The sequence below is a fragment of the Callorhinus ursinus genome, unplaced genomic scaffold (assembly GCF_003265705.2).
Source record: "Callorhinus ursinus isolate GAN/ISIS: 27379988/994484 unplaced genomic scaffold, GSC_fseal_2.0 scaffold3, whole genome shotgun sequence".
Taxonomy (NCBI): Eukaryota; Metazoa; Chordata; class Mammalia; order Carnivora; family Otariidae; genus Callorhinus; species Callorhinus ursinus.
The window spans coordinates 67,811,669-67,834,406 of record NW_027397065.1 but is presented as its reverse complement, the minus strand read 5'-3'; the positions used below and the strand labels follow the sequence as shown (position 1 = coordinate 67,834,406).

Sequence of the window (22,738 nt, the reverse complement as noted above, 5' to 3'; positions counted from 1 at the left end):
CCCTTTTCCTTTATTTGCTCTATTTTATTGTTCTTCATAGTATTTCAACCCCACCTGAAATTTTTTTAAACTCTACACCCAACGTGGAGCTCAAACTCATGACCCCAAGATCAAGAGTCTCATGCTCTACTGACTGAACCAGCCAGGAGCCCCTAAAATTTTAAGTACTTATTTATAGTTGTTGGTTTCCCACCACTACCAACAACCAACCAATTCAACTCCACCCAAGACACACACACACACACACACGCACACACGCACACTGAATGAAATTGTTCCATGTTATATCAACCACATCGAATGCAGTATTGCTTGTAAATTGTGCTTTAATTTCTGCCATCAGATCTGATGCAGTGAGATACAAGTATAAACTTTCATTGTACATTGGGAAAATAGAAAGCACATTTATACAGATAATAGCCCAACAGCTTATTCCCTTTAAAAAAAAAAAAAGTTTTGAATGTTTTTAAAGCTAATTTATCTTCAGTGTAAAAACTTGGAGGTATAAACAAACTCAAGATATTATATACAGTAAATTAATGTACATTTCCAAACTCGCACAGTGCAGCATTTTAAACAAAGTAAATGGTCTCATTTCAGCTTTTACTGTTAAGCATAATCCATATCTCAATCTTGAATAAAAATGTCACAATATATAAATGAGAATTCTGTACACAAATACAAGTTTATAGAAATCTGATTTCAAATATAAATACATAAATTGTCATGACCTCACGTTACAACAGCTTATTTTTCTATTGTACTTTTTTTTTTAAAAAATCATAGAAAAATATTTCAACACACATTCAACTGCTATGACAAGGGCCATGACCTTGTGCCTTTAAACCATACTTTGTGGAGTGTAAAGCATCACACCAGGCATTTTTGGAATGAAAATTACTAAGATTCTAAGATTGAAGAGGCTACTGTATAAATATTCACGTTATAATATGGTAACAAAAATAGTTAGCTCCATAGTGTATTTGGGAGGCAGTGGGGCAAAGAAGTGGAGGTTAGTGCTAGTTTAAGAAGGCCCACAAAATGTATGTTAAGGTAGCTAACGAACTAGTGTATTTTTAAAATCCCTATTGCAAGCCTAACACTGAAATCACTAGTGAGACTCTTAAGGCAACCAAGACCAGACATGCGTTTGGCCCCCAATGCATGAATCCTGCCCTCTCAGCCTCTGTCATTTTAACAGACCAACCTGGCTCACGTGTCAACGTGGAATGGGGAGAACAGCAAAGCAATTTCTTGTACATACAAAAAGACGATTCAGTGCAAACTGAGAAACTTCTTTGTCAATAGTTTCCAAATTTCTTATTGCCCTCAAGCAACTGAACTTTTTCTAAACATGTAACATTCAAATTGGGATCTACACTGGAGAGCAAATGTATATAAAAGGCAAACATTCAATTTGAAACATTCTCACATTAGTTTTCCCCCCTTCCTTTTGTGGCTTTTAACAGGGTTCCACTGAGAAAGAAAAAACTGGTCCTTAAAAGTGTACTTTCCTGCCTTTAAAAATATATATACCATTTAGACAGCAGATCCAAGGTGACCAGGCATAATCAAGTTTCTTCTATGGCTTTGAAATCGTTGAGGTACTGTAGAACCATCACCTCTGCTATTCATGCTTCGGGGCCTCCCTACAGAAGCCACGTTCAGAAGTGATCCTGCTCACGCCTGCGCGGTTACAGAGACTTTGGGGAGACCGCGTGAGGGCTGCGGCGGAGGACCATCGGCACAAATGGCCCCAAGTCTCAGCACACTGTTAGAAAAAGGCAAAGCACTTTCAAACACTGAAGAGGCTCCAGTAGAATGGGAGCTCCTTCGGGCAAACCAAAGGGATTCCCCCAGTTTAACCAACAGATTTAGCAGCAAGATCCTGGGACTCGGTGCACCACAGCAGGGAGCATGGGGACGGCAGCGAGGGGGACGGAGTGGGCAGAGGGAGACCTGGAGCTGTCAGCACATGGAAAGGGCAGTGGGACTGGTCGGCTAGCCCCCCAGCCCCACACAAAGTGACACAGTCTATGCAGGAGGGGGGATGGCCGGAAATGCCAGGATGGGTGCCATGGATGGAATTCCCCCAGCTTTTCTCAGGCGAGAGGATGTAGAAGGGAAAAATCCTATGGGTTAAATGAATGCCACACATCTTAATACCTCTCTGTGAGTCTTTCACTTTGCCATACACACACTGAATAAAGCTGAAACTGCTCCGAACTAAAGATGGGTAGAGAGACACACACTCTTCCCAACAACTAGATAAATTATCTCGGCACCAAAAAAAAAAAAATCTTGGCACAGAAAAGATCTGAAGAAAGTATCGAGTCCAAGAATGTCTGACCAAAGCCCTTTCTAGTAGGAAACCCGCCACTGCAGGTTCTGTATAATACTTACACATCAGACAATGGCCACAGTTCTATTATGGGTCAAGTAGTAATTCCTTTCGATTAATAATACTAGAAATACAGTTTTAATTGCATAGTCTTTCAGGAGCATGTAAAAACCACGAGAACCAGCTCTTTTCCTGAAGGTCCAGGCTTCCTGCTACAGAGCCCTGGACTAATGCATCCCCGCTCCCCCCGCAGCAGTAAGCTTCAGCGTGACCCACTAATCAGAGATCAAACGTGTTCGACTCCCGTCCCAGCCCTCAGTGTTCCTCCTTCACAATCACTGAACAGACGAGTCACACATCCCCCAGATCCACAAACTCATCTTCTCGTTTGGCCAGATCGTCTTCATCGCCCAAAGCTTTCCAGCCACTGGTGGGCAAGACTGGCTTCGAGGAGTGTCGCTGCAGCAGAGCAAAAGGAAACAAAGAGGACAAGCGGGCAGAGCTCCTCAGCAACGGGGGGGCCTCTGCCAGGAGGGCCCCCTGGCTGTGGTGTCTCTCGTCGATTTTCTCTTGTAAGTGCTCTACTTCCTCCATCATTTCCAAGAGTTTGCTCATGGTGGCCACTCTGCCACCACCCAGGATTTGGGCTTCTGGAATCCAGCGCAAGTAGCGCTGGGCCCAGACTTTGATTTCTGGCCCCTCGATGTGAGGCAGCAACAGACCGTGGTAGTCCGTGGGCTTGCTGTGCCAGCTTTCATAGAACTCTCGAAAGTTGTCTTGCAGCTCATCAGAAGAATTAATTAATTTGCTAATTCTCCTGCCCAGAAGGTTTTTAATTAAATGATCTGTTTCTTCCCTGAAAAATCCTCTTTTGGGAGATGATTTAGATTGGGTGAGTGGTAAAGAAAGTTGCCGTTGATGCTTTGAGAGAAAACACAAATAAAAATCTCTGGTTAGCTAACAGCAGTTACAATCATTCCTCTCAAAAAAGGCCAAACAAAAAAAAAAGCGGGGGTGGGGGGGGCATAATCCTGCTTTAACAGGAGTCATGAGAAATCAGAACGGCCATGTGAATGAAAAATCATTAAAAAGCAGTAACCTGGTCGGGGAGGGGGTTATTCCATGACGCAAACATTAGATGCACGTGGCATTTAGAGACAAAGAGGTGAAAGCAGGCACGTGCAGGGCTGTGCAGCAAGGTGGGCTGTGACAGGAAGAGCAGCTTTCTGCTTCCTCCTCTCCTGGCACAGGCACAGTGAGCACTTCCGAAGAACAAGCTTAACTCCAGCTGGGCTGCCGAATTCAGGCAGTGCGGGCGTGAGGCCTATTCATTTTCCGGAGACAGCAAAATGTTTCTTCCTTAAGAACAGTCTGAACACCTGGGAGGAAGCAGTGCTGACTACCTGAAAATCCCATCGCTTTAATGAACCACATTTGCAGGTTATCAGGCATCCAGTGGGAGTCCAAGCCTATGTCATCAAGATTCTTTTGGACAAAGAGACAAGTGGGAGCAGAAGGAATTTGAGGAACTGGCTAAATTGGCCAGATGTTCTTGCCTGACAAGCTGTGCCGAGTTGAAGATGCAAGGGCACTGACATTATTTTCCTCCCCAGTAATTCTACCTGCAGCCAAAGCAAGGTGTTCTAAGCTGAGGAGCACCAGGACGGGGCCGTGAAGATGGGTAAAGAGGTAAAAGGTTACAAGGACCCCCGGGGCCCAATGGAGAGGCCAGCAGTGTGGGGAGACAGTTTCTCCCCAGCTCTTTTGCTCCTGAGGTGTCCGTTTGAAATAAGTCGTCAGTTTTATGGGCAGGCTAGCCCTATAACTCTCTAATATATTCCTGCCAGTGGTTCTTCCTTGGGGGGGGGGGTGTGAAGCATCCTTTATTATGGAATATAGAATAACAATAAAAATATAAAGAAGAAAAGCAAAACCAGCCACAATGCCACAACTTAGAGCTGACCAGGATTTCTGACTTTCCAGTGGGGAAAGGAGCGCCAAAGGCCAGGAGTCAGCAGCCGGGCCTCTCTCCTCCCCAGGGGTCAAGGTGACTCAGTCCAGCCTGGGGGGCCGGCGGCGTGCGGGTGGAAGCGAACAGTCGCTGAGTGTTTGCCGCCTGCCGGGTTCTGTGCTCGGTACTTTACGTGCATCAACTTGGCCAATTCTCTGAGTCACTATTCCTGTCCCGTTTTACAAATGAGGAAACCAAGGCACAGAGGTTAATACACAAAGACCCCAGCTATAAAGTGCTAAAGGTGGTTTCACATACAGTCTGGCTCGAGAGACTGGGCTCTTAACAGAACTCCATTTGTCTGGGAAGCCCCTCCTCTCAACCCCTAAGTGAACGGTGGGTTGGAGTGGCATGCCTGGTCAAGGCTGAGGTTGGGATCGCATGCGTGAGCGGGGCCCGCCGCCTCAGATGGCAATGCAAAAGCAGTGCTTCATGCCGCTCAGCCACAGCCTCTTTCGTTTCTACAGAACTTTTCCAAGGCCATCTGCCCACTCAACAAGGGGCCCGAAGCCCAACACATGATGTCCTAACACAAAGGCTTCAAAGTTCCTCGTCACCCCAGCCCCAACTCCACTTCAGCTGATACAATCTGAGATTCTCCAACTCTTTGGCTCAAACCTGCTGCACCAGTCAGCTCCTGGAGCCTCGGCCATCTGCTCCTGATTACAAGGAGAAGGGACACTGAGAAAAACTGGATCTGGTCACAGAAATGAAATCCAGGCTTGCAAGGGGGGAGCCTCAGTTTCCTCCCATGCGACATACGGAATCAGGCCTCGCTGTCTCTGAGGTCCCTTGCCCCTCGAGCCCGGGGCACTTCTGAGATCCTGAACACGTGAGAAGTGTGCATGCAGCCACCAGGGGGCACAGCACACCGAGGAGAAACGGACCTCTGGCTGAGCTGTTCCAGAGCTCAGGGCAGTTCTGGTCCAGTGGGCAGGAAAGAGACTAAGCTGGGAGGGGAAACATCCACCCCGGCCCTGACGACCCTTGAAAGAGGAAAGCGACAGTTCGAGGTTGTTCAGCAGCTGGTATCTTCTGCAAGAGCGGGCTGCGGCTCACCGGGCCCCCAAGCCTCTTCAGAACGGAGCACCTCCCGCACCAGGACTGGCCAGGCTCCCTGGACGGCAGGTGGGATCAGAAGAAGGGCAGTGGAGAAGGCAGACACACACACTGATCTGGGATTCATCACTGCTGCTTTCCCCTTTGTGGGGTCTGATGGGGGGAAATTCCAGGCCAGGAGCAGAGTTAGGAGATGGCATGGAAATCACTGATCATCTAGGGAACTTGGGGGTTTTAATAACTAGTACAATGAGTAACAAATATCTGAAGGGATATCCAAATAATCTGACAGTTTTGGTTTATAGCACAGGTGAGCAAAGGACAGCCCATGGCCGATCAGGCCCAGTGCCTATTTTTGTAAATACCGGGACACAGCCGCACTCCTTTGGGAGAGAGCGGGAGCTGGGCTGGAGACTGTGCGGCCCTTAACAGAAGAGACTGTAGACACAGCTCAACGAAGAAAGGTCTTGCTACTGAAGACATGAACCGGTACAGACAGAGCAAAACCCACAAGTAATGCTCCTTCTGCCCTAACCACACTCAGGCAAAGGCTGATGTGTTGACAGCAAGCGAGTCTCACGGGCCCTGACAGTTCGCCCACCACAAACCTGGACTCCGCAAGCTGTTTACAGAATGTAACCTTCCTCCTTACATACATGGGGATCTCTGGGCAGATGAAGGGGGTTAGACATGTGGTCATCTTACTTTCAAATGCGTTCCTTTCCGCTGGCCTTTGTCCAGTTTTGGCTTTTCCACATAAAGAGGGTTTTTGAGCAACATCTGGGCTTTAGATTCAAACTGTACGGACCAATCCCACACGGTGAGCAGATTCAAAGGCTTGCTTTGTGTATCCTGGCTTTCCCTACCCTGCCAAAACAAGCACAGGTCACGACGGCTCCCAGGGAGGGCTGGGGAGAGCAAGCACACAATGCTGAGAGACACGCACCAGGAAGGGCGCTCCTGCCTTGCCCGGAGACCTACCACTCATGGGGTCCTCCTTTTTAAAGGCTGCGGCTGTCAGTGGTTGTTCCCTTAAGGCTTTGGGTGGGAAGGGAGAGAGGGAAGAAGGTCACCTTATTTTCCAGTGGCCCATGTGCCACCCACTGATGGGCACTTTCACCACAACCCTTGTGAGGTCACTATTTCTCACATTTTATATTTGAGGAAACTGAGGCTAAGAAAACTGAGGTGAACTGCCTGAGCTCTTGGAAGTTGGTGAGCGATGGGCTGGGCTCTGGAGCTGGGGCTGTGTGACTAGAAGGCCACGTTCTGTGCCCCCACTTCACTGAGGAATTTGCTAAAACCACTCCCAAAGAGCCAGCTCAGGCAAACCCGGAGGCCAGCAGAAAAGCCGGCCAAAGACATTCGGCATGGTTAGAAAGTAAAAACTCCCAGGAGCGAGGCCTCAAGGGAGACTAAAGGATTTTAAGATGGAAAGTAAAAACCTAGCCTCCCTGCTCTGCCTCATCTCCATTTTATTTAGAGTAACTCCAGGCATCAGGTAAATGAAAGAGAAGGCTGACCGTCTTTACAAAGAACAACTTTTAATTTTGCTTGTTCATTCCTCAGCTCCAGCGCCTGCTCCCCCAGCTCCAGTATTTACTGTGTGCCCTTGGGCCAATTACTCATCCTCTTAGTGCCTCAGCATCTCAGGCTAAGAATAAATCCACAGGGCGCTGTGAGAATTATCAGTACCCAGAAAGCACTCAAAACAGGGCCAGTGTAGTGTTACACAAATATTCTTTACATCAAAACTATTGCAATCTACTTGTGAGTCAGGGCTTCTTTAATGCACAGGTTCCTAAGAGGGACTCTTACCATGTTAATATCTTTTTGATGAGGCGAATTGAAGAAGAAGGTGCTGAAAATAGGTAGGTACAGACTATCTGACAAAACAGTCAGGTAAGTCTCTGTGAAATCAAATGCTGGGGGATGCTGGTGCACCAGCTGCCAGACGCAATCTAAGAAAAGCAGGAACACAGGAACCTATGCGAAAACAAGATACATGTTACTGAGCAGGCACTGAAAGGCCAAGGCCAGCTGTCCCGAGTTCAGGGGTGGCCATCTCAACAGCTGTGGAATAACCACTTCTGGGCACTATATTCTCTGGGAAACAACAGTAGACTCCATCCCATTCCAAGCAATGAACGTCCTCAACTGAAGTCACACGCCTGTAGATTGCTATCAGTATTTGGCAGTACTGATCTGTGTAAAAGACATTTCAAAGATGAAATATGTAAAATCTCATTACTGATCAAGCATTGACAGATGAGCATCTGCAACTGATTTTGATGACAGGGAACACTTCGAACCCCAATTAAGAGAAATTGTTACCTCCCCTCCAAAAAGAGTTCCATTCTTCTCACTTGTACTCAATATTTTGAATTTTGTCAATATTCCTGCTTCCGCCCCCACAATGACGGTGCAGAAGAGAAAGACGACAGGAAAGAAGGCAGAAGCAGCAAAGGTGAGTTTCTAAGCTTTTTGCACAAGTGCACAGATTTTTTTTAACTGATAGCCTCCTTTATTAGCTACCTAGGGGCAAGCCCTTTAAAGGCAGAGAGAGGTTTCCAGGGTGCTTTGTCATTCACAAAGTATTTGTCCTTCTGAGCTGGTGACCCTGCCCGGGGAAGACAAGCCATGTCACGGCCTCCCCCTTACGGAGGCTGCCCACACCCCATGCAGCTCAGAAGAGAGACAGGAGTTGGGAACCCAGTTCTTGAACCAAATGCAGGGCTGCATTCATTATATCACAAAGCAGACCACCCCGTTTTCCTTTAAAACTCCAATACGGTGTCAACTAAACTCAAGTATAAAAGTATAATTTTGAAAATTTAAGAAATTGGGGCACCTGGGTGGCTCAGTCGGTTAAGCAACCGACTCTTAGTCTCGGCTCACATCCTGATCTCAGGGTCGTGGGATCAAGCCCCATGTTGGGCTCCCTGTTTGGTGTGGAGTCTGCTTGGGATACTCCTTTTCCCTCTGCCCCCAAACCCAAATAAATAAATCTTTAATAAAAATAATTAAAAATTTTTAAAAATAAAATTTAAAAACTTCAAGAAATGAAATAAAAGTAGTCACATAATAGAAGAAAAAAGAAAAACCAACCTGTTGATGTTGAGATGTTAAGAAATGTTTACATGGCATCTTTTTTCTTAAAAGATTTTATTTATTTATTTGACAGAGAGCACAAGCAGGGGGAGCAGCAGACTCCCCGCTGAGCAGGGAGCCCAATGGGGGATCATGACCCAAGCCAAAGGCAGTCGCTTAATTGAGCCACCCACGTGCCCCTATGTAGCAACTTTCACACCTCATTTTCTGCTCAATGTATCATTTAAATAGAATGGAAAATATCTGAACCTTATTGTAGAGGCAGGAAAATGGGTTCAGAAAGTTTGGTTGACTTCTCCAAAGGCTGGGTGAAAGCAGATCAGACTGGATCTGCTCTTGGACTTATTCCCGCCACCCCCCACAGTACCTGTCAGTCCTCACTTTCTCAAGATATCCAAAACATACTCTTCCCCACAAAGTATCAGCTCTCTCTGCCCATCATGTTATTTGAGTCCCATTAACCTTGCAAAGTCCTCAGAAAGGCAAAGTCCATTCCAAGATTGAAAATGGCGATTTCCATTCAGCTTAATGAATGGACACAGATGAGCAGAGACCAGGCCTGAAAGAAACCTCAAGCCTAGCTAGAGAAGCTGGGGTCTTCCAGGAATTCAGAGAGACTCCTACAATTTCTGTTAATTCCATAAAGCTGCTCCCCACCAGACACAGCCACATTTATTATCTGGAGTAAGAAGAGCCATGAGTCCTGCTCCTAGAATACGGGAACTTTGCAGGTGACTTAACTAAAGAAAGTTCACCTGTTTTCATTTACTTTCCACAATCATTAATAATGTAGTCAAAGTAGTTTGCACAGCTGCAGCTGAGACAAGTACGCCACAACTTGGGGGGCTAACTAAACTACAATGCTAACTCGCCTACACTTGAGTTCAGGGTCCATGCGTGGGGCAATTCACATGGCCAGGAGCAGAGGAGGTGTACACAGCAGACATATACTGCCGATAAGGTCCTGGTAATGGATGGCATTAACATAACTCCATGCTTTATTCTGAAAAGATTTATGTGTTATTATGTATTTTCTGTAAGTAACTTGTATATTGGATATTCTTTTTTTTTTTTGCAAAGATTAACTTAACAGAAATTGTAGGAGTCTCTCTGAATTAATTTTTTAAGTTTTACAAATCAATGTTATTCCCATCAGAAAATAAATATCCACCCTTAGTATACACAATTTAGAAGAGAAGGATCTGAACACACTAACATCCCTTTCCTTGGGGAAGGCTTTCGATACCGTTTAAAGCATTCAGAGTCATCAAACGGTGAAGTGAACACAGCCTTCCTAACAAGCCCATCGGCATGCACTTCGCAAGCAGTAACCCTCCATCTGAAGACAGGTATTAAGAGATCGGGCACTTCTGTGATGAGGACACTCACCTCCTCTTTGTCGCTCTGACGGAGGTGGTTGCAGCGATCCAGGAAACAGTGCCCGCCCATGATCCACTCCTTTTGGACGAGGCTCTGGAAACCAACCCTGGTTCTGCAGTGGGGGTCCATCATCACTTGCACCAGAGAGGAAAGGAGGCAGCAGAGGTCGGAAGCATTCTCCTCTGGGAGGGGCCCCAGAGCCAGTACAAAGAGGCAGGAGAGTGTGAAGTTATTTAAAGCCACCCAGAGCACTTGCACTTGCACAGTTAATAACAGGGTTCCCCAAACCAGAGTCGGCTTGCTGACAGTCAAGCCCGACTTCTCTGAAGCCAAAGATGCCAATGGGAAACAAGGTAGTGTTTTCAGACCGAGGGACAAACAGCTTCTGGCCAGTCTCGTACAGGTTCCCGCATACTCTGGCCCTAAGCATGGATTTGCTTACTGAATGAATAAAACGTGGCATGCCGAGTCCACTGTCAGCACGTGGGCATCCCGGCGTGCCACACAACGAGGACAGAACCATACACAAGATGGCGGCCTGCAGGGTTTCACAGACCAACTTCAAACCTCTTCCAGTTGCTGTGTCAAAGCAAAAGTCCTCACTGGACCCACTGTTCCCAGGCTCGGCTGCTTCTCAGACTCACCTCGGAGCTCCTTTCCTACACTCCCTCTGCTTTGGAGGAAGTGTAATCTCTCTGGACCCCCTTATTCCCAGCTCCACAGCGCTTTCTGTTTCTGTCTGAGAGCACAGAGGTGCCTGCTTCCCTCTGCCTAGCCTGGAGGAGAAACTCCCCTTGGGCTACTTCCACGCGCCCACCCCCGGTACGCACCGTACAAAACCTGTACAATGAAAATTCAGTGCACACACTTGTTTAGCATTCAGGACTCACAGCTAATAAAAGCATACATCACCATCCATATATTTGCCTTAGAGTTTTGAGATCCTAAAAGGGAGGGTCTATATCCCTGTGGTTTCCCCTTTACAAAAAGAAGTGCTACCAAGCTGCTATTTAAAAATGCCCATGGGGAGGACGGTGCTAGTAGCGGTGCAGTTAGAGAAACTTGAGAATGAATTCTCAGTAGGTAGAAAATTCTCATTCTGACCCTGTCACGGTGAGTTTCATTTTTAAGGGAATCTTCCTTCTTGCGTCTGAAGGATATTAATAGTATATGTGTGGGTAACAGGAAGAGGGGCTCGAAAAGGAGATTTCAAAGGAGACAACTCAGTGGTCCATCTGGGAGCAAGTGACTTCTCACACCTCAGCCAAAGATGCAGATTTCGTTTTATGCGACTCTGACTAGTGCCGTCTGGCCCTTACTTCCATCTCTCAGACCCCAATCTATCCCTCCTCCTTTGTACCAGTTACTCAATCAGTACTCTGTTCTGCCACTGGTGGTAAGGTCTTTTTCAATAACATGCTCGGGTCAACTCTCTCATTAGGCTGTAAACTTCTAGAAGGCAGAAGTATACAGCTCTGCACATGGCAGGTGCTCAATAAATGTATTCAAATTGAAGTCACTGAGCCAATATCAGGTGGTACAGAAGCCCCAGGCAGACACATTTTCCAGCCTGCCCACAGAGGCTAAATTTCAGCAATCATGGAGTGCATGAGAGCAATGGTAAAAGCCTCAGGGTATGAAAGCATGAGATGATCTACTGAATTGGAGGTACAGGTCTATAAAAAGTTTAAAATATTCTAAATAGCAAACATAATATTTTAGCTGAGATCTAATCAATTTCAGCAACCTTTAAAAAAAAAAGCAGTTTACACCTGTTTTTACACGTTCTGTATGTGTATGTCCTGTTGGCAAGAATAGCAAGTTAAGCCCACTGAGGAAAAGGAAATCAGGACACACAAAGTTTCTATGGCAACTGCACAAGGTTGTCAAACGCAAAGGTATAAAAATAACAATTAAACCATCCACGGGTTTCTTTTATATAAAAGGAATTATCAAAAGGTTTTAACTTTAACCAAGTTGAGTTAATATAAAACAAAATCCAAAGCACTGGAAATGTGACCTTTGGTGAAGATACCAAACAATTCCTTCTTGGGCTGCAAATAGGTCTGTCAAGTTCTAAACGAAGGATTTATTTTTAAACTGTAACACTGATCGCAAATGCAAAGGATTCCAAGGTCAGAGTAGAAAAGAATGGGAAGGATTTTTACACTAGCTCACTCCTTTTATAAGACAATTCCAATTCCTTGAAGCTGTGTATACAGAAACTGAATCTCGACTGAAGGAAAATGAAAACCACTCCTGTGCTTTAAATATATTACCTAAAAGAAGAACGTTCATGTTTTGTGCTTCTAGACATTCTGTAATCTCTATTGCTTTTTTCAGGCAACGTCTAAATTGGAAAGAGACAAGAAAAGGGGCGTTAGTTCCTGAGGTTGGCATCAAAACGATGAGAAGTTTAGAGACAGAAAACTGAAGACTAAGGGAGACGATCTCATTTGTTTTTCCACTTGAAATCCTCCAGAAAAGAAGCAATTGCCATTTATACTATTCGGATACTGCAACACACTCATTTGCCAATTAGAAACTGAAAAATTTCAGAAGGGAATCCCAAAACTGATGTTCAGATGTTCCTAGGTGAGTTCTAAGCTACAAACTCTTATTGAGAATTCATGCCTGAGTCTGGCCTGCGAGTCCTAGTAAGACCCACCAATGCCCACGTCAGAAACTGTGCCGCACGCCCACATCATTTAATTCAAGGTCACTTGCCAAATGTGTCAGTGGGGCTGACAAGATCCAATATGCCCAGAAATCCCTTTTGTCTGTCTCTGTACACACTCTTCCTTTTACAGCTTCGACTGTTCTCTACTTATAACTAGGGGCTTCACAATGCTATTCCCTGCCTGCAGGGGTGCCTCCCTTGGCTGACTCTTCATTTGTTCTCTGCCCACCCCACATAACAAAGGGTTCTTTTCTGTTTGACATTTATCACTGTTTGCAATTGTACATTCAAACTGTGGGACACGTGGCAGGCTCTTCAAAATGTATTTGTTAATAAGTGTTCGGAGGGCTGAGGCTCTGTGCCACAAACCTCACCGGCAGAACTGAGAGAGATGCCGTGCCACGTCAAGGGAAGAATTCTTCTCTTTTCTCAAAAGAATCCTAGGGCCACCGGAGCTATTCTCGCACCCCTGATCATCACTTCTGTTCTGTGCCTCCCCCTTTGCCCTCTCCTTTACTTAACAGCAACAGAGAGGAGCTATTCAATATATGAAGTAGGGAAGGGAATGTAATTCTGTCTCCGGGGCTCTCAACCTAATTCCAAAACCCAAAATGACTAGTTGAGATTAATCATAAAGTTATGAAAAAAAGGGGGGGCACCTGGGTGGCTTAGTTGGTTAAGCGTCTGCCTTTAGCTCAGGTTACGATCCCAGGGTCCTGGGATCACGCCCCGCCATAATTTTTAAGTAGGTTATATACAAACGAGACACAGAGTTCAAAAAGGTATTCAGTAAAAAGTCAGCATCCCTCCCCTTCGCAATCTTGGTTCCTGCTTGGAGGCCAGCACCGCTGCCTCAGTTAGGATCTTGGGTTGCCACGCCCCCTTTTCTGCAGTCTTTCAATGCCTAGTCTAGAGCCTACAGAGATCTCCTTCTGAGCAGGCAGCATATCTATAAATTCAGATCAAATGTGCACAGAATACATAACACGTAAAATCCAGCTGAGCCCTGAAGAAACGTGATCTAAAGAACAGTTAACTGTGAAATATAACAGTTAAATTATTTGTCAATTTGCTTTACTACTTTGAATTGGAGAACTATAAAATTCATGAGCAAAAGAATGGCTTGAAATACCTGATTATGTCAAGCCAGCTGCTGCTTTCCAACAGAGAAAACCATTTTATATCTGTGTCCCAAAATTCAGTACTATTATCTGAAAAAAGAAAAAAAGAGTAAGAAGTCAGGTCACTGTTCTCTTCCACATCTGCCACCAAAAAGCTGTGCTACTCAAGCATGCTGTTCAGTCAGTCCTGGACCTGGACTGCAGACTCCAAGCACAGATCTCTGCTTTTAAGCAGAGGACATTTCCAGGCTTCAGCTGAAACGGTGTTTGAACTGTAAGCCCCTGGAAGGGGGTAGCAGTCAGAAATGGATTTTTTAGATTTTTATTGCTCAAATAAAAAGTGCCCCACAGTATGTATATATAGTCACAGTCCACCTTTAAACTCAACAAGGAGAGTAACATGTTTTAGGCAGAAATGGTCAGGACCCAGGCTATACTGTTCCTAGTAGTGAAAAATGCAACAGGATACATCCTGATGCCAGGCAGCCCAAAGGGGGAGATTTGGCTTCTGTTGGAATCCTAAATACACAAACACATTTTCCTTGCTCACTCCTACACCACCCCCCCCACCCACCTTGATACAGGGAACCCTGCGTTTCATAGACATCTAAGACATGTCAAAGTTGCAAACTCAAATCAGTGACAAGGCAGACAATTCTGTGAGTCCTGGAAGATGAGAACAGAAGTGTAGAATCACAATCCTGCAACAAATAGTGAAGTGAAGACTATACGTTCAGGGATCATTTCTATTGTTTGTTACTAGAGAGGTTTCTCTGAACGTGGAGAATACCCAAAATTTAAGATCTGCAAAAAAAACAAAAAAAAAAAAACAAAAAATAAACTAGTGCAATGTATCACTCTCCACCAGGTCCCTGCTTTTTATAAACCTATTTTATAACACACAACATAGTGTGTTCTCCTTAGAGGCGGACACTGCTGTGTCCCTGGGTGTCATATTCATCTTTATCTCAAATGCCTCCATAGTCAGTGCATTTAATGAAAACTCCATAAACATCAGCTGAATGAATGAATCCTAAATTAGCTGGAATTAGCTAGGCTAAAAAGTCCATGTTAGAAAAAACTACATGTAAATGTGACCAATCTCAGATGGTAATACAGACTCACTGAAGAACGGGGAGAATAGATAACTGAGCTGGTCAAACTGGATTCAAGTCCTAAATTGTTCATAGTGGGCAGCCTAGGCAGGGAAGTGGGGGAGGCTGGGATGTGCATATTTCATTTCCTACTTTCCATTTCTGCTTAATCTGAAAGGAAAAAAGAGATTTCCACCTGGGGTGGGGGCAGAGAGGTCCATTCAACAAGTGACCAACAAAAACAGACCATTTGTTTTATAAATCACCGTGAGAGAGCCAGTGAATACTGGCATTGCACAGTCCCACAACTTTTAAAGGGAGAAGCCCCAGTGTTCCCCTCTGGGCAACCGGGGTGCTGGGGATGGAGAGAAGAGGAGGGGTGGGCCTGTATTCACGTCCATGAGAAGGGGCAGTGGGGCAAAAGCCTGGAGAAAAATGGGGGGCAGACGTGGCAATGACACGGCCCCTTGGCCACCAGCCCGCCCTTCTGCTCCACATCAACCCTCATGGCCACGAGCCTCTGGTGCAAACGGAGCCCAGGGAAAAGGCACCAACTTTCACCTGATCCACGTGGCATGTCTTTCCCCATGTGACAGGAAGTTTTTACTCAGCATTCTTCTCACCTATCAGGAAGAGCTGTTTAAATTTAGAGTATGCAGTCTGGATGTCCTGAAGCGACAGGAAGTTGCTGGACAGGTCTTCGGTTTTAACAATTTCATAGGGTGGCCTGTGGATGGTCTTGTAAATTCTAGGTATCAAAAAGTAACGTGAGATTAGAAGAACAGATGTGAATTAGAAATAGCTTATTTGCCCTGAGCACTTACTATGTGCCCAGATCTGTGTGTGTAGGATCTTCCCGTTTAATCCCTGCCAACAAAGTAACCACCACAGGACTGCTGTCCCTGGTCAGCAGAGGTGGGAATGCAAGTGCGTGGGGCACCTCCCAGCCCAAAAGTATGAAGATTGTAAACTGACAGAGCCATGATTTGAACCCAAGGCAGTGTAACTTCAAAGCTGTCTTCTTTTCTCTTTTTAATTCATCCACACTTTGGGGGTTTTTTTTTTTCCACATTTTGAAAAATTTCAAACATTCGTTAAAGGACAGTGACATAGGCCATGACCTGGATTTGACCACTGTCGAACCCAGAGCCATCGTGCCACTTCCCCCTAAATACTCAGGCATGCATCTCTAAAAACAATGCAGTTGACATTTTCTATGATTATGTTATACTGACTCCTTTCAAAGTTACTTTTTTAAGTTTATTTTTTTCAGTAATCTCTACTCCCAGTGTGGGGCTCGAACTCACGACCCCGAGATCAGGAGGGGCATCCTCTACCAACTGAGCCAGCCACCTGCCCCTCCTTTCAAAGTGATTAAAAACAATCACTCTAGGGGAACCTGGGTGGCTCAGCCCATTAGGTATCTGCCTTCGGCTCAGGTCATGATCCTGGAGCCCCGGAATTGAGCCCCGCATTGGGCTCCCTGCTCAGTGGGGAGTCTGCTTCTCCCTCTCCCTCTGCCCCTCTCCCACTTGTGCTCGCTCACTCTCTCTCAAATAAATAAGACCTTAAAAACAAACAAAAACCGATCACTCTATGTGGTATTCCCAAGCACTAAGCAGCTGTCAGCAGGTAAACAGGAGTGAACATACTATTAAGAACTGTTCCCCTGCATCTGGGAAAACAAGAACTGAACTAACCAATAACAAAATGTAGAACAGTACTGACCCATCCAAGAAGCTCTTTTGGATTTGTAAAAGGCCATCATCCTGTTCTTTGGGCAGTGCTGACATTTTCAAAAGGGCACATCCATTATGGCAGGACCAACACCATATCTGCAAAGGGGGGAAAAAAGATTTTTCAGATATAACATACACAATCCAGGAGACAGGTAAGCTTAGCATTTAAATTCATACAGGGAAGTGTTTCATTTTAGTAAGAAATGGCTGGATGTATTCACCTTTGTTAAGCCAGAGAGTAGTTACGTAAGTGAAAAACACCGACTTAGTCTTAAAACAAAACAAACCAGGTCTAGATAGTCACACGGAGCCTTGCTTATGGTCTAATGTATACCTTTTGACTTGCCTTTAGTGCTGGGAGCCGAGACGATGGTGTCACCACCGTTATCAGCACAGATCTCACAAGAGCGCAGCTTACTCGGTCAGGCATCTTACGTCAATTAACCCATTTGATACTCACAGTCACGCTCGGAGACAGTAAGATCCCTAACCCCATCAACAGCAAGAAACTGAGGCTTGGAGAGACCCAATAACCTCCTCGAGCTGCACTCCAAGTTGCAGCATTCTGACGAAAGGCCAGATGGCATGCAGGGGGCAGCTCCTGTTACCAGAGAAAGTTCACACTAGAAAGAAGGGAAGCTGGCCATTCAACGCAGAAGACCTGTACATGCAAAGCAGTGCAGTATGTAAAGACAATGTGAAGAGGGCTAAGATATGGGTCTACCTTCAAGGAGTTTACACTCTCAAAAGGGAAATACACTTATAAACATAGTAAAAAGTAGAATGTGGTAAACGAAAGAGAATTTCAAGGAACAACAAAGGGAAGGCGAGACAAGAAGAAATCATATGAACAACCGTGACAGGTTCAGGCACTTTTCTGGCTGCCGTGGGAACTTTGTTTGCTCCATTTTGCAGGAACGAAAGGAAATGAGAACTGATCTTGGGACAAAGTAATCTGCTGGAAGAGCCCGGTATGGAGGAGAGGGCAAGGCTGGTTGGGGCAGGTGAGTACAGCTGTGGACCTTGAGCCCCATAAAGGCCTGGTTAAGAGTTGAGAATGGCCAGAGGCCGGCCACTGCTCTGCTGACCGCGTCCTCAGCCTTAGCTCAAAGGTAAACCTAGAGGAAGATGATGCCTTTTATAATTCTGCTACGTGGAGGTGGTACCTTTTTGCTTCTCATCTGCCATGAATGGTATAAACCATACACTGGCCATGCTAGCAGCAGACACCGGGGCCACAAGGTTCAAGATCAGCACACAGTCCAGGTGCTACTCTGCACTCCACTTAGAAAGCCAGGACGCACAATTGGTTTGGGGGTTTCAGGGGAAGAGAACAGAATCAGTGCTGGGTATATTAGGACTTGTGTACAGATATCCAGAAGACACATTAGATGAGGGTTACAAGTTTAGGAGGGGAAGCCCGGACTGGGGTTGTGGACATGGCAGCTGGCTGCCACCAGACATGGAAGAGACGAGAGCCCACCCAGGTAGTGAGGGCAGAAGAACACAGAACTGTTTCAGGAAATGCCAAAAAGCAATGACTCCCCTTCTCAGGGCCAAGCCGTACTTGGACTCTTTAAGATTCAAAATGAGGTTGGAAGTGTTAGGACACCAAGACAAATCAAAGGGCCCTTTACTGTCCTCCCCCTCCCTTTCCCAATGTCATGCTAAGCAACATACAGAAACCAGCACACAGTTTCTATCCCTCTGCCAAGGGTGGCGGCATTTTGAATGCCCAAGCAATCCTGTCCCCCTAGCTGGGTGCAGCTCACTCGTACAAAAGGGGACAGGAACTCTTAGCTATGACTAGGTGACAGGTTTTTTTTTTTTCCTAAAGATTTTATTTATCTGACATAGAGAGACAGTGAGAGAGGGGAACACAAGCAGGGGGAGTGGGAGAGGGAGAAGCAGGCTTCCCGCTGGGCAGGGAGCCCGATGCGGGGCTTGATCCCAGGACCGTGGGATCATGACCTGAGCCAAAGGCAGATGCCTAACGACTGAGCCACCCAGGCGCCTCTAGATGACAGGTTCTAAGAAATTATGTGTCCTTTATCCTTTTTCTCTCTTCTCCTGGGGCAGAAAGGGTTGGCTCTTGTTGATATTCAGCCATTAATAACTCATTTTCTTTTGAGGGCACAACCATACCTGTCTCATCTCATCTGAGGCAATTTCCCTTACTGTTCTCTATTTGAAAAATAAAAAACAAGCAAAATTCTTGGTCAAAGATAGACTTCTCATTGGAAATTAACAAGCTGTTTTTCTCTTATTGTGATATGTATAATTTCTGTCTGGTGTCTTAGTATAAATGTCTTGACAACAGACAAGAATCACTGCTCGTTAATCCTGTTTAACTTTTAAAAGGGAGAGGAAAAATTATTCATTATTTGATACAGCTTAAGGTTATCTTTTTTGTTGTTGTTTATATTGGTTTAACCCATGTCAAATGTAGTTTGGGGGGAAAGGACAAGTACCTTTGTATAGAATATACAGACCCAGCATCACACCGCGGGGCCCATGTGGGAGGGGTGCGGGAGACCACTTTCCCTGGGAACAGCAGTTCTAATCCCAGGAATGGCTCTTGACAGAAGGCTGGACAGCCAGGAGCACACTCATCCAGCCCCAATCTCAGCCCCTGCTTTAGCTCGGTTCCCATTTCCTGTGTCTCCCCCCTCCCCCAACTCCTTATAAAGAGCCCCAGGAGCCAAGACGAAGGAGAGGATCATGTCCCTCGGGGCATGTGGCCCATGTCTGGGGGAAGAAATATACACCACTGAACAGCAAGCACATGGGAGAGGAAAAGGGATACCATGGGAGAGAGAGAGGCAGGCACCCTGAGAGGTGGATGGGCCGAGCCCCCAGCCACCCCTGAAGGGGGCACTGCTTCCAGGTGTTCTTAAAAAAAGAAGAAAATCTTACAACCAAAGGGGAGGGGATGGAGTGGAGGGTGAGGAGTTGTCCCATTTACACACAACATTGTAAACATACACAGCCTATATTACATATGCTTCAGTCTGGTGTTTGCATGTCTGTCTGTCCGTCTGTCAGTCTGGGGGCTGGATCTCAGGAGCCTTGCCCACTACTCCCCCCCACCTCCACCTCCTTGCCCCACCCTGGGGACAGAACCTGGAACAGGTATGGTCCCCAGTCTTGGTGGCAACCAGCAGGCAGGGCCTGGGCCTCAGCCTCCACTCTGGCTCCAGAGTCCTGTGTGTGTATATGTGTATGCGCGTGTGCATGTATGTACACGGGGAACCTGTGTGCAAGTATGTACAAGGGGGAGTCACCTCACAGAGGCAGGCAGGTGAGGCTGCTCGAGGCGCAGCCCACCAGGGGTGGCTAGCTCACAAGTAGATTCTCCGCAGGTCTCCGGGCGCCGTGATGGCGTTGCACTGAGGGCAGAGCTTCTTGGCACCCAGGGTCTGCACCCAGCACTCCTCGCAGTGCATATGCCAACACTGGATGGACGTTAGGGGCATCAAGGAGGAATCCATACAGATGAGGCATCTGTAACGGTCCCCATGGGATAGCTGCCGTTCAAGTTCCCTGATCCGAGCCTTCAGGAACTCAAATGTGGTCACAGCTGAATCTTCGTGATTTTCTCGATGTCACTATTCTTGAAGGTCTTCTGCATGGCCTCCTGCTTGCTACTCTCCCCGCTGCTGGTAGATGGCATCTCGTCATTGGCCCATTTAGAAAACTCAGGCGTGATGCGTGTGCTGGGAGGGCCGCCACTTAGGACTGCCTCTCTCTCCTTGGCTTTACCAGGCTCCTTGCCTGTGCAGGGGATGACGTCAGCCTCCGTGTATTGCGGCTTCCCATACTCCAGAGTGTCATCCCCATCCACACCCAGGTCAGCGTCGCTGTCCGGATTCTCTTTGCCACTGCACATGACGAAGCCAGAGCCTCAGAAACCACCTTCCAGGAGAGTGATGGCCCGTATCCGCTTCTGCCTGCACCACTCATACTCCTCAAAGTGGTTGCTGTTTTCATGCTCGATGTCCACGGCATCATCCTCGGCCATGCAGGAGCCTTCCCTCTGCCCTTCATCTTGCTTCCTCCATTTCATTTTCCCAATTCGAGCATTCAGTTGGGTCTGCCGGTTGGCTCGCACTCGCAGGAAGGTTTCCTCCCTCCCTCTGGCCCCCCTGCTCCGCTGGCCGCTCCGGGCCCTCGGCACAGCCGCCGGGGGATGCTCTAACGTGACCCCATGGCCGCCGCACGGTGCCGCCCCAACCCTGGTCTCCGGTGCTCTGGGTCCTGCGGCCGCCCGGCTAACAAGGGTGCCAATGCAGGTGGATTCCCCCCGGCTGCCCCGCGGCGGCGGCGGCCATGTTGGCCCTTAAGGTTATCTTTCTTAACAGAGCCCAAGACAGAACTTTAGGGGAACATCTACAACTGGATGCTAGAAAGCAGCGTTAAGAAGGAAGAAACTATTAAAGAGGTCAGAGGGCCCAGAAAGCACAGTGTGTCCAAAGCAAGACAAGAATTTAGACACAAAAAAGGTCAAGACCCTAATCAGTGTCAAACCTGCAGTGCTGGTATGGGGGAGTGCTGGTACTGGGGGGGGTGGGCAGTGCTGGTATGGGCAAAGGGGATGCACAAGGCCCGCTGACTACTTCTGGAGGGTCCGTTGCAGAGTAGGGGGTAAAAGTCACAGTGCAAGAAGAAATGAGAGAGTCAAGGAAGGAAAATTAGTACAGAGTCTTTAAAGATGTTTGTCAGTACTGGGAGGGAGAACAAGACAGTAGCTTAACTCTTCACGAGGGGCTTCTTCAGGTCAGGGGAGGCTTGAGTGTGCCTTCAGGTAGAGCGGAACACCAGGAAAGATCCACGGGGAGGGGGGAAGGCTGATGGAAGCAGGCTCCTGACAAAGCAAGGGCAGATGAGATCAAGAGCCAGGCAGCTGTTTAGATTCAGGAGAAGGAAACAAGAGCACAGAGAAAAACCAACAGGAGGTGAAGGGGAAAGCCGAGGGAGGTCTTCTCGAGGGTTGTCCACAATCCCACAGAAGTAGGGGAAATATTGTCTCTCAGTATAAAAATTAAGAATGGAATTACAAACTTAAAGAGAATGAAAAAATGGCTTATACCAGCCCTAGGAAAGAATGATACAGGATCCAAAAGGAGTTAAACAACAGATTGCTGAGCAGAAGAAAGGCCCAACTGAGGCAAGGTGACATATGGCTTTTCCATAACCCATTCAGTAACACTCTGCTGTGTGGTTTGAATAATCTTTAGCAATGTTCACTAGCCCCAGAGCCAAAAAAGATCAATACTCAGGGGCTGGAGAACAGCAGAGGGTAGAGGAGGCCAAGGTCGCTAGAATGGCCGCAAGGATATGACTGAACCTACAAATGATGCAGGTCTTCACTGAAAATAAGTAAAGGCAAGAATAAACACACTAGCTGAAAAGTCAGGGTAAAAAAAGGCACGGAGATATGGAAATGTTCTGGAACTGGAAAGTGGTAATGGTTGCACAACATTGTAAATACAATAAATGCCACTAGTGGTAAATTTTATGTTATGGGTATGGAGAGCTCTGTGTTCCCTGGGTAAATGTGTCAATTCCATCTTGTGTAATATTTTAATGTTGTCCATTCATGGAAATTCCACTAACAACTTTCAGGACAGATCTAAAAAAAGTGAGAACACCTTCCTAACTGTTTCTACCAAGAAGTTATGTTGCTGGCTCCCCACTCAGATCTCATCAGAATATTTTCTACTTCTCTGCCTCAAGGCCTAGCTAGAACACAGTATCCAAATTTCAACGCTGGATGGAAAGGCAGCCCACTCGCACATGTGTAGACCATTCATCTTTATTTCTTCCCACAGAGCTCACCCTCTTTTCCTCAATCCATCTCTGAAAGGTTAAAGAATGAAGACCCTCATTTTCATTGTTTGAAAACAGTGATTCTCAAAATGTAGTCTATAGATGGGGAGGGTTCCCCAAGACCCTTTCAGGTGGCCTGAGAATAATACTAAGAGTTAACTTGTCCTCTTCACCGTGCTGACATCTGCACGGACGGTGCCAAAGCCCTGGTGGGTAAAAGTGCGGGTGCCTTTGGACCACTCAAGGCACCGCTCCCAGATGGCACTGGTCACCACTGTATTCTTCATAGCCACATGCTCGCAGAAAAAAGAAATTGTTCTACTTGAGAATGTCCTTAATGCAGACGAAAAATTACTAGTTTTATTAATCTTGG

At 46.5% G+C, this 22,738-nt stretch overlaps 1 protein-coding gene and 2 pseudogenes across 2 annotated transcripts in view; 1 reads left to right on the top strand and 2 right to left on the bottom strand.

Annotated features, from left to right (window-relative positions):
• Positions 1-308: 308 nt before the first annotated feature.
• MTMR12 (myotubularin related protein 12) overlaps positions 309-22,738 on the bottom strand; it is a 68,959-nt gene continuing 46,529 nt past the window's right edge. For both annotated transcript variants that reach the window (XM_025867435.2, XM_073891056.1), the window contains exons 9-16: positions 16,526-16,632; positions 15,421-15,545; positions 13,715-13,793; positions 12,182-12,252; positions 9,912-10,084; positions 7,230-7,397; positions 6,117-6,278; positions 309-3,262 (exon numbers count right to left, since the gene is read on the bottom strand). In XM_025867435.2, the coding sequence (XP_025723220.1) occupies positions 2,693-3,262; positions 6,117-6,278; positions 7,230-7,397; positions 9,912-10,084; positions 12,182-12,252; positions 13,715-13,793; positions 15,421-15,545; positions 16,526-16,632 (1,455 nt within the window). In that variant the 3' untranslated portion in view covers positions 309-2,692. The remainder of the gene's footprint in view (positions 3,263-6,116; positions 6,279-7,229; positions 7,398-9,911; positions 10,085-12,181; positions 12,253-13,714; positions 13,794-15,420; positions 15,546-16,525; positions 16,633-22,738) is intronic.
• LOC112820536 (small nucleolar RNA U3) lies at positions 14,425-14,507 on the top strand (annotated as a pseudogene).
• Positions 18,873-22,652, bottom strand: LOC112819845 (E3 ubiquitin-protein ligase RNF220 pseudogene; annotated as a pseudogene).